Raw genomic sequence first — 12,176 nt, 5'->3', positions numbered from 1 at the left:
AAGGAGCAATGCAAAGGTTAAGAAAACATTTAAACCCAGTGGGAGGATTGTGTTACTTTATCTAAATGCAAAATGTTGTGAAACAAAATGGATGGCTAGCTTCAGTAGCAACATCAACATTTTTGCTTAGATTTTCCCGGGTCCAATGGTGCCTCACACTCAGCAAATTGCAGATGGTCTCACCAAAACCTCGGCTGTTTAGACACTTTCTATACACAAGTGTGTCCTCTGAGGTGAACACAAGCAGCCGTGCCATGAGGAGAAGCAAGACTGACAGACGTGGGCGGGGTAAATGAGCTAAAAATATGGCTGCCTGCAGGTGAATAAACTAATAAATAATGATTTCGGCTGGATAAATAGCGAAGATAGACTGCTGTTGGCATCCACCTGTGTTTCAATGATGTGGAACATGTCAGCTCCGCTGCCAGACAGCCGGTTGGGTATCCTGATGTCCACAGTGGAGCCAGGCAGCCTGCTGGGCCCCTTGTTTATGGCCTGGAACCACATCACACAGAGACAAGTAAAGAAAAGAAAAGTGAATATATAGGGAAACATTTAGAAATAAAAACTGCATATATTGTGTGTGCTTGTGGGACCTGGAAAGTGAGGTTCAGCGCCTGGAAGTGGCAGTCCATGTCTTCCAACTGGACGAAGCGTGAAGCATCGATGGAGTTTCCGTACACAAAGGAGGTTGGTGTCACCACACTAAAAACAACCATGTGTTAAAATAGCTATTTAAAAAAGCTATTTAAAAGAATTAAATAGCTATTTATTGAATGCCCACAGAAACAGTGTTCAAAAGAGCTTCATAAAAATCTATGGCTTTAATCAGCTGGACAGAAGCGTTTTCTTTAGCAGCTGAGATATGGGTCCAGCCTCTCTTCACATTAAAGACAGCAGCCTTATCAGATGTCAGAGCTCTGGCACATTTGTGCTGTTTTACATCTCTCTCCCTCCTCTGTGAAGCAGAGAGATGATAAAGCACTCAGAGATAAAGCTTTTCAAGTTGATATCCTCCATCCTGAGCAAAGCACTCCCTCTTTTCCTGGGAGCCAACAGCTGGACAATAACTTCTTCATTTGAGACATGCAAAATAGATAGCTTTACATTCGCTAAAGAGTAACTACACTGTTACGGGTGTTCATGTTTTATTTTGATCTTACCCAGTAATAGTGGTGTCGGTCTCATGAGTCAGAGGGATGGACAGATCTAAACTGTTGTCGGAGAGTTTGTGCTCGGGATTGGCACTAAAACAAACAAGGAATAATAAAGTTAAAAAATTCCTTTCCTGTCTACGGCTTAAAGTTGCAGACATTGATGAAAATAAAACAGCATTTCAATTCTACAAAAAAAACCAAACAATTATTGTAAGATACACACAATGCTTACCTTTTTGCCTGAACTAAGAACTGCAATGTGTCATTTTCGCCCGAAATCTGGCTCGTGTCAAAAATCACTGCAAAATGATACTGCAGAGAAAAAGAAGAGTAACTTGGGGTGCCACTGATTGTTTTTTTCAACAATGAAGCAGTTTTCCATGTGATCAACTATGTTTGTTATAAGACACGGCATATTTGTCTTAAAAATGAAATTTTTCTTCATGCAGTTTTGTGCAATCAGTTCTACCTTAGTCTGTGCTCTCATGAAGGGAAATCCCACTCTGCATTTCAGGAAGTCCAAATCAACAAGTGCGCAGGAAATACCCTTCTCTTCCTGCAAAAAAAAAGATAGAGAGTGAGAGGAGGTGATGAAGACAGACTGACTGGAGACACTGTGGGAAACGTGTATGGCGACAGAAGACACAGTAAGGTATAACCAGTAGACAAAATGCAGACTGTAACACAGAGCAATCAGTTCTGGTGGCTTCAAATAGTAAAATAAATAAAGTTTTCAGCTGCGGTTGGGGATACATGCCAACATTTCCAGTATGATTATCGTTTCTACGTGTAAACAAACAGGTTCAAGTATCTTATTGAAGTTGTAAATTAGGTTAAACAAAGAATGTATGAAGCAGTGATGGCACACACATCCTGGAGGGTGGGTAATTGGACAACCTCCAGGCTGTGTGTTTGGAAGCTTGTCTAAACACAATGGAGCTTCACCGGCTGCACTGTATAAACACTCAGGCCCTGACCCTGCAAGGAGTAAGAATTCTTTTAGTGAGAGTTCACTGAGAGGCTGTCAGCTGAGCTCATGCGCTGGGAGAAAGATGGCAGAGATACCTCACAACTGTAACCATAAAAAAAGAAGAAAAAAAAAAAAAAAAAGAGACAGACTCCTGCATCCAGAAAGGGGATTTGGGTAAGTCATACAAAACGTCTGCATACACTGGCTGCTGTCCAGCCTGAGTTAGTTTTTACAACATGTGTCCAGATATGATAAAGAAACGAGGTGTGATGGTTGTCTGTGCTGACATATTTAAAAGGTAGACATCCATCCACACTTCCATTTCCCCTTATTCAGCAGGTTCTCAGTGTTAGAGCAGGGTGCAGCAGTGCCCTCCATCTTCATTAAGTCAGCTTAAATAAGCAGCACTGCCCTCAGCATGGAGACTACGGTGAGGCCTGTAGAGGTGGGGTAGAGACCCCTGTGCAACTGGCAATGATGGAATTTCCTCTATTTCCTGTATTCTTCGGTGCCGCTGTGCAAACACCGCCTGTCCCATGGGGCTGGGCAGGATTTGGGGAAGTCAGCCTGTTTACCCATCACACACCTGGCAGCCTTTGAGAGAAGGCAGAGCACTCAGACATGTGGTGCACTGTGCTCCAGAGAGAAGAATGACAAAGTCTGTTTGTTCAGCACTTCTTTACTTTCTCTTGTCTTCTCTGTCAGGAACAAATACATACTGGGGGTGTTAACAAATGCAGTGCCATTATAAATCAGTGGAATTGTTTACCCTTCTTTAGTGTCAGCTGAAGCATCTACTGGAGTATTACATCAGTGTGAATGATAATACACAGGGGGCCTGTTTTCTGTATATTCTGTGTCTCTTTGTGTCTCCATCCACTTTTGTATTTGGACATTTGGCTTTGCTCTGGTCTACATTTTCCAAACCAGTGTCATCACCTCCTTTATACTCTCTACAATTGATGAAGATCCATCTCAGGCTCTCACAGCACGAGTAAAGTGTCACTTCACAGCCAAGAAAATCAGTGATTGATAAATTCGTAGGTTTGAAGCTGTGCTGAAATTCACACATTTATCAGTTGCACTCTAAACTTCTGCGTTTTTCACCACAAGGTTCATTTGTTTCAACTGTTAAATCACCAGAAGTATTCAGATCTTTTATGACTAAAGTTGTGCATTCAGCTTAAGTAAAAGTAAACTATATCATAACAAACTGTATTTAAAGTATTAAAGGTAAAAGTACTCATTGAAAATGGTATATATAAATATACTAAAATCTTAAAGTGGAATCACACAGTATTACTGCTGGTGACTGATTTTGAGTACATCTTAATTGTGCCTAATATGTATCAATTATACTATGTTGTACAAAAGTAGATTTTGTAGGTTTTGATTTACACTTGTGGAGATGTTTTTCACATCATATGCAGCAGTGTGACAAGGTGCATGATATTAAGCATAATTTTGATTATTTAATATGTCATTTTTCATATCTTTGTTATATTGTGACATACAATTGTGGACAAACACTCACAAAAATAATCCTATTTTCATCCGAAATCACCCAGTACAGCTGCCGTGTTCATCTTTAAACAGCATTTGAATATTCTTGCCACAGTGAATCAGAATCTGAGGCAATAAAATTTAAAAATAAAAATCAATTTAGCAAAATAAGTTGCAACTATACAGAACATGTTTCAGATAAATGGAGAGGAGCACTGCCAGATATACAACAGCACAGATTATCTGCCACAGCTCTGACCATTTAGAAAAAAAACTGCCTAGACATTTCAGAGATAAAAAAAGAAAACACAGAAGCCAGTGCAGAAGTCTTTAAGTCCACTGGGAGTGAAGGCAGAGCTTATGAAACCAATTCACCTCCACAGCTATGTGACAGCTGGTATTACAAAAACAACAGAGAGATAACACACTCCGCTCTTAAATGTCAGGAGAGTACAAGTTCACGCTTCACTCACTCGAGAGGAAGCCTCGGGGGAGGGTTAAGAATGAACTTTACCTTTGCAAAAAAGGGGTCGCACCATCACCTCAGACTTCTCTAGTAGTAATTAGAATTGTCTCAAAGAGCACATGGCAGTAAATGTGCTTGGTGGCCTCTTTTTCATCCATTGATAGTGTTCACTTCCTGTTCCCTTTGTGTAGCAGGCCACCCTTTACTTATCAGCTTCCTGAACAAAATGAGGCTTTGGGGCTGCTGATAACCTGACACTTAATGTCAGCCCAGTTCATTAGATTAGCTATGAAACTGAAACTGACCCACTGTTTTTCTAATATTTGCCTGCAGCATGTATTCTATTTAAATTCAATTTCACCTTTGTTGGGGGTTTCAAATCAAGCCACAGGTTGAGTGCTTTGCAGAGATGGTTTTATCCATCACAGTGGTGAAAAGAGCCAGCTGGAGGATAAACATGAAGTCCATTATGCCGGGGGGGGGGGGGGGGGGGGGGGCATCCTGATGGATGTTGTCAGAGCGCACCATCTGACGTGGCATCGTGGCATCTCTCTCTCTCTCTCTCTCTCTGTCCCAGCTGTGAGCAGATCTGCCTTAGTCTTTGCAAGAAGTGAGCGAACAAACGTGAGCAGAGGCAGAGGCGGCTGCTGTGAAATCCATCTGCACGCAGCGCGGCCTAAAGGCAAATCTCTCAGGTCGAATGTGGGATGGAGGTGGGTAGATATTTCTTTAGCAGTGACAGAAATCATTAGAGGTCTAACTATTTGTGAGGAGGAGGTTGGATCAGTAGTTCCATGAAGGTCAGTCATAATCCCCTCTTTACATACGTGTATTTATTTACCCAATTAAACACGGCCTGAGGAGAGTTTTTAGGCATGAATAATGAGATTTAAACGGTACATATTTCAAACCTGTGGGAATATGAAGTATGTGTTATCTGCCTTGTTCTCATGCATACAGCTCGTTTGTTGCTGATATGGTGTGTCTGTCTTGAATGAATCAGAGAGGCGTGTGACAGGTCAGCCAGAGGAGCTGCCCTCTGAGACGGGACAGCTGTTGCTTCACCTGCTTTTTGTCCTTTCATCTTCACTTTTACCTACATGGCTCAGACAAAGTTTTAAGCTCCTCAGTCCTCACGCAGGTCAGTTTCTGCATGATTCACTGTTTAGACTGCGCTCCTGACGTATGATTTTATGCTGTAGTCCCTGGAAATAAACTATCCTTGTGAAAATGTACATCTCAGTGGAAAACTGAGGCTATTCATCTGATAGGCATGTGTAAAATATATAGTTTTAGCTTCACTTCTACATTATTAATGCAAAATTGCCACAGACCTTCTGCCAGAAGTTGATGTAGAAAACTTCTCTGGAGAAGTTGAAGTGGATGTTGGTGTCGTAGGCGTCGTCTCCAGCGTTAGAGATGGTCAGGTTCAAAGAGACGTTCTTTACTCCTCCGAGAGCCAAGTGGGGTTTGCTGTGCAACCTGGTAGGAACACAGAATAAACAATGTACCTCAGGAATTGCAGCAACTTCAATCGAAGAGCAGCATGCAAAGACTTATATGAACAAAGAGTCTTTGTTTCATTTTGAAATTTGTACTTTTAACTGTAAGTATGCTGAGAGGGGTCCTCCTAAAGGAGAGTGTTGGCACAGGTAGGAAAACGACCCGTTACCATGACAAACACAAACTGTTGCTAAATGTACAGAGAACAGAAGATACACAATAAAAAGAACGGGAACTCCCTAACTATGGAAAAACATATGGATATCTTCCAAGCATGCGTCATGGTTCCACTACCCACACCCACATGGCCTATGACGTCAGCTTGCTTTCTCCGCACTGGAAGAACAGGCCAAAACAGAATGAATCTAAACTGCCAAGACGAAGGTTTTACCCAGACAGCAGCAGCTTCCCATGAAGCCTCAGGTCTGCAGCGCAGTCGTCTGACAGGCAGTTCTTCTCAAACCAAGTCTGAGGAGGAAACAGTAAAGTACACAGTTCATATGACTTCATGCTGCTCATGCACTAAACACACTGACTCTGTGTTCAGACTAGGGGGCAGTGTTGTGTTGTTGTTGGAGCTCTCCAGTAGATTTTTTTTTTTAATCCAGGAAGGCTAAAATCATGTCTAATCTCCCCCTAAAGTAGTCAGAGGAGAGTCTTTGGTTGAAGGCTAAATCATGAGAGGAAACTTAAGTCAAGCAGTAAAGTTTGATGTAACATTGATGAGTTTCAGATAAATCGATTCTGTAGACGCTGACAGACGCAAATCCCTCCGTTTTTCAAGAAGTGCAGACGGTGGGGAAACACATATGGGGCAGGTTAGAGGTGGTCGCAAAGAAAATAAATGAATCAGTCTTTTTGGATTCCACTCAAGAAAAGCTAACACAGACAATAATAAGCTGGTAATCAACACCGAATTATTATAACCCCAATTTGAGCTATTTCCTTCATTCCTTCTGTGGAAGAGGTGACTTTCTTTTTGTATCAGGTGTGGGGAGAATTTCTCTTTCAGTCCAGTCAGTTGAGGAAATGAACTGTATCAGAAATTAAGTAGAAAACAACTTACTTAATTACCCATAACTTATAAATAACTTATTCTCTTTCTATGAGCGCAAGATAAACATGAAGGTTTTGGTGTCTTGGTCAGCAAAAACAAGAGACTTATAAATGACATTTTCTTTCCCAATTTTTATGCAAAACAACTCATCAAGAAAATAATCAGTGAGTTCTACAAAAGCATTGTTTGTTACAGTCCTGTTACAGTATTACTCTTGAACTAAATTATAGCTCTATAAACGTGATACAGCTGAACTGAAGTAGTCTATGAAAATAGGTCAAAAACGAAATTAAAACAGGCTTCATTTTGAGAATATTTATGATCCTGTGACAGCAAATTTTAATGCAAGAGCAACACATCCTCTGATGCCCCCTTTCTTGATCAGATGAGGGCTAGAAGGTTTTCTTTTTTTCAGAGGTAACAGATCCATTTAGTCCCCATCCAACTACTGGAAAACAAATCTCAGTGATTTGAATGGATAAAAATCCATTTGCAAGATACACACATTGAAAATGATTGAGAGATTCATACAACTACTGATAAGGATTTTCCAAATAATGACTGTATCACACTTTGATAAAAGTTGCTGATACTGTAATGAAGAGTGTGCAACTGGCTCTTTAAGGTCAATTTTAAATTATGACTCCACACTTTTTTCTCATTCTTTTTTCCAGTAATAAAAATAAGACAACTGTATTTGGGAGGATTTTACTTTATATAAAAAATATATATATCCTTGTTGTACCTCATTCCTCACTGCAATCTTATTTCCTTTCCTCCATCGCAGCACTGGAGTGAGTGCGGGCAGGTCTCGGTCATGGTGTCCCGTTAGCACGTGCTTCCCAAGACTGTAGGCCACCTCGAACGAGATGGCTGTGAACACGTCCTTCACATCTTTCTGCAGAGACAAGCAACAAGGCTGTTGCAAAGAATTTGTCCAACCATAGACATAAAGCTATTAAAACAAAATGTGACCTCAAAAAAATAACTGTCACGTAACTGTCTGGGTGATTATAGTAATTTAACATCTTTGTCCGATTAACGCCTGGCGCAAAGACTGATTACACTGCAGATTATCAGAGGATCACACAGTCTGGATATGATGTTATCACAGTAATCACTGGGCCATAAAGTTGCAGAGCTGAACGCAGATGTAAGCGACAACACATAAAATCATGTGAACTGGTTCATATGGATGGGTGAGACATCATTCTTATTGACGGTCATTTCTCTCTTAAAAAAATAACAACAACTTGTTAAAATTTGTAAAACAGGGCTGCCACTGAAAATTCTCAGCAAAGTGGATCCTTTTTTTTTTGTAAACCTGCTGGCACTGCCTCTGAGAGATATCTTAGCGTTACTGGCAGCTCCATGTAGGACCACAAAAGAAGTGTTTGATTTGGCATGGGTCTTGGAAACAATGCAGACAGAATGAAAACAGAGCGCTAAATGTGATCAAATCCTGCATCTTCGTTAGATGACAGCGCTGAAAGACATACATGGAAAAAGTAGTTTGATGTTGGTTTTTCATCTCTTTTGTCTGTTACAGCTACACTCAGCTCTTTGAAGACCGTTTGGTGGGTTTGGCTCTGGTCTCACTATTTAAAAGCCGCAGCAAAAACACACAACTGCAACTTGTGTCCCTATTCTAAACTGATGTCTACCAACATGGAGCCAAGCCCACAGTGTCAACACAGAGCGCTCCCCTGTGTCTTCTGGTGGTCATTTAGGCCCCTTGTTCTCTTGCACTTTCTCTTTTCTGTCCTTTATCAGAGCGTTTTCCAGTGTCCTTCCACCCATCCTCTTCCCTCAGGCAGGCGCGCAGCCATCTGTGCGCTTTGAGCACATTCAGCATCATCAGTGCCGAACCCACCCAACTCATCAGCAGAGAGAGTTATAGCAGGAAAGAGCAAACGCTAGTGCAGGACATTAACAGACTGAAACAGCAGTGCTGGGGCTCGAGAGGTAACATGACACAATTACTCAGCGCGGGACAACTGGTGGGATACTGTGTGAAGCACTGGCAAAGCCCTCGGCCTCAGTGGCAATTAAAGCAAAATGCTTGAAATGGCCCCTGTCCGCTGGACTCTGAGTGAACTGACCCCCTGGGAGAGAACTGTGAGGGTCTCCTGCCCCAAACTCCCACTGCTTATCTCAAAGTTTCACAAGCCACAGGGGACCTTGGGGTCATAATGGCTTAAAAATAAAATGGATTGTTTTTGCACAATGCTTAAAAGGGGCTTTTATACAATAGTAAACAGACTTAATCTTCCCATTGCAGTAATGTGTTGTGGAGACATTTCCGTGTCTTTTTTTAACAGACATTGTGCAGATAAAGGATCACATTCTCCTTGAAACACAGCATTAAAGACTGCTAAATAACTGGAGAGCACCCAAAGCTCACAGCATGCTCACATCAGACGCACCAGAGTCTGACACTCGGCGTCATCTTTTATTATCCCTTGATCAATGCTGCCAATTGCCCAATTCAATTCCAAACCCCTGGTCGGGCCATTTACTCCCACCTGATCTGGCCTGTAATTCCTGTATTTATGGGACAGAGGAGTTCCTGAGCTACAGCTGAGAAACACACTGGCTAGTGTTAACTGCCTGCTAGCTATAATTCTCTGGAAAGAAATCCAACAACTGTTCCTTACATGCTGGTGAAGTTCAGAAGACAAAGCTTGCGACAGGCCATTTTCCACTCAACAGTCAGTGTTAATCCTCATTCAAACACAGAAGCCGCAGGATGGGTACCCAATCTCAGATCTCACAGAGTAATGGAATGGATGGCATTTCTAATATTTGAGAGCCAGTAATCAAAGATTTAATGAAGTTTATGTATAGTTTAAAAGTTGATACCAAGTTATATAAAGCACATACATACATAAATAGTGTTTTACGCTGACATTACTGAATCAGACTTTACAGAGACTTTACAGAGACTGACTCTTGTCTATACTACTTTTTAGCATGTCACAGATAAATATGTCAACAGCTTAAACATATATATTTTTTTAAACAAGACAAAAACACGCCAAAATGAAAATGTCCTTATTGTTTCCTACTTTGGGTCCCATTCCTGACCTCTGAATCACCACCAACATAAGTTCTTCAGAAATTAAAATTGGTCTGACACTTCTTAGCGATGACTGTTTCCACCATTTGGAGAAACCACTCAGAGCAAACATTGAGAAATTGAAGATAGAGCAAGAAGAATGCCTGAAATGTCTTGATAAATACTACAATAGTCATTTATTGACATGGCATTGCACTCTGCTCACACTGGGGGCTGAATATATTCAAATAGTCATAAAGTGAATTTGGATCTGGTAATACCAGGCTAAACTGCTCCTAACTTCTATTTGGACCAATAATCACCATCAGGTCATTTTTGTGACAACATTTAAAAAAATGTTTTTTCTTTTTTCTTTAATCTTACGCATAGAGGTCTTAAGCAATTTCTAAACTGCATTCTTAGACAGGGAATTCCTGCCAATAAGTGTTAATATTCTGCACGGTGACTTCAAAATAGTCTGAAACCTCTCATCATCCCATGGACAACATTACTCATTAAGGCTTCCAGTCAATACGGCAGAGGTGCCAGAAAACTCAGCGAGAAGCAATTGTTTTCCAGCAAGTTCTCAACATAATTGTGAATTTCCAGCTATAGGATGAAAAATCTGCATGTCTCAGCAGTTCTGTTTTTTTATGACACACTTGATGCAAGTGTTTCCTCCCTGATTATTCATACAGTTAATTTACAGGGTGCAGCTCAACTTGCCATTTGGCATGTTTTGAAAGAAAGCAACTCAGAGTCAAATTTTGACCTACAACTCTCCCTTGCTCTGGAGCAAGGTTTCTGCCAATACAATATCTCAGTGTTTATGTTCACACTCAGAGTCCATTTATTTAGTACAACAGAGCATAACTCACACTTTACCAACTATTCTGTCTCCTTGACTTCCCTCTCTGCTGCCTGTACGACTCTTTCCCACACATCCATAAAGTAAGCATAAAGTATTATGTTTTTAGGAACATAATGCTGCTACTCAAGCATTAATCTTACATACATATTGAATAGATTTCAGCTCTAGCTGAGCTGCACTCCAGTTACAGTCTAGTGTTGCAGGCTCTGATTCTCACATGTTAATCTGATCAACAAGATGGCAACACACCAAGCTGCCCCCTTCATGCTCGCAGGGAGGGTGACGTCAGGCTTTCAAAAGGCTCTGATCCTCAGTTTAAACGCCTCTTACTTGGCTGAGATGCACGAGAGCTCCTCTCTCGGCCAAAACATTCCCTCAAAAGCATATAGCTTAAGCCTGGTCATGGGAAGTCTTTATTAACTCGTGAGGGAGACGCACACGCAGCACTCCTTTTTAGGACAATAGATGCTTGAATGGCTTGCAGGTTGAGGTCTTTTTTTTCGTTCAGGGCTAAACGCCAGGAAAAAGCTTTTTAGTTAAGTGATGAGTGGATTCAGCCTGTCAGAGAGCAGGGTGACGTGTGTATGTATACTGAGACACTATGAGAAGACTTGAAATTTAAAGTATTTACGGTAATGTCCGCAGCATATGGTAGACACACACTTGAACAGCTTATCTCGGCGTATCCTAAAAGAAAAGTCAAGAAGTGAGACACTTAGTGAAACTTTTAGAGACTGCAGGTCAAACTGCAGCAGCTGCACAGCTCAGAATAGGTTAACAGATGTTGGGGATCCTACAGTGACAAACTGAGTAGGAGTAGAAAAAGAGTGCCGTCCAATTGTTTTTGCTGGAAAGGTTTTTCAGACAAGTGAAGTAGGAACAGTTTCAATCTGTCTGTGAAAATAATTTTCATGCTCCTTAATCTTTCTAGTCACGTGTCAAAGCAGAAAGATGAGAGTCTGTCACCAAAGTTCCTTAAAATGACAGATCTGTAATCTTTAAATCACAAGAGATCAACTGATAAACCACCTGCCTCATACGCATTTTTGTTCTTTGAATTTTAGTTTGATTCCCTCTAACATCATTTTCCTTCAATGAACTTCACTCATATCAAACAACCACCCTTTACATCCTGCTAAAATCCCCATAAGAGCAGCTTCTCAGCTCAGACTGCTGTTTTCAGTGGAAAGATTAAAAAAAAAAATCAAAAAAAAATCTAAATAGCTTCCTCCAAGGACACTGTCAAGGACTTCTGAGTGCAAATAAGCGCAGCTGACTCTAAACCTGCCGGGTGTTTTTTTTTACAATTAAGCTCTTTATGTGGTTTTCCTCTTGCTGTTTTGTTACTTTAACTGTGCCCTGATTTTTCACTTTTTGCTCCCGCCATTGTGCCCTCACTGGCTTGTAACTTCAAATGAAGTGTTTTTATCGATCTTATAATTTTTATTACAGTAATTGTTGTATTCTGTGGATAATTGACTGTATTGATAATACAGTCAGTTTGTCAGCACTTTTTTTTTTTTTTTACTGTAAACAGAACAACACCACTGAGAGGCGTGAGACTGAACCAAAAGTTGTCACTTAGTTTTGA

At 40.9% G+C, this 12,176-nt stretch overlaps 1 protein-coding gene across 2 annotated transcripts in view; it reads right to left on the bottom strand.

Moving 5' to 3' along the window:
- The window catches only part of itga9 (integrin, alpha 9), a 47,912-nt gene that overhangs the window by 9,732 nt on the left and 26,004 nt on the right, over positions 1-12,176 (bottom strand). For both annotated transcript variants that reach the window (XM_069144948.1, XM_069144949.1), the window contains exons 16-23: positions 7,402-7,554; positions 5,991-6,067; positions 5,431-5,578; positions 1,627-1,713; positions 1,390-1,469; positions 1,164-1,247; positions 597-705; positions 388-495 (exon numbers count right to left, since the gene is read on the bottom strand). In XM_069144948.1, the coding sequence (XP_069001049.1) occupies positions 388-495; positions 597-705; positions 1,164-1,247; positions 1,390-1,469; positions 1,627-1,713; positions 5,431-5,578; positions 5,991-6,067; positions 7,402-7,554 (846 nt within the window). The remainder of the gene's footprint in view (positions 1-387; positions 496-596; positions 706-1,163; positions 1,248-1,389; positions 1,470-1,626; positions 1,714-5,430; positions 5,579-5,990; positions 6,068-7,401; positions 7,555-12,176) is intronic.

The sequence above is a fragment of the Embiotoca jacksoni genome, unplaced genomic scaffold, assembly GCF_022577435.1.
Source record: "Embiotoca jacksoni isolate LCO1_2020_lvr unplaced genomic scaffold, fEmbJac1.0.p SCAF_12, whole genome shotgun sequence".
Classification (NCBI taxonomy): domain Eukaryota; kingdom Metazoa; phylum Chordata; class Actinopteri; family Embiotocidae; genus Embiotoca; species Embiotoca jacksoni.
This window is presented reverse-complemented; position numbering and strand designations above follow the sequence as displayed.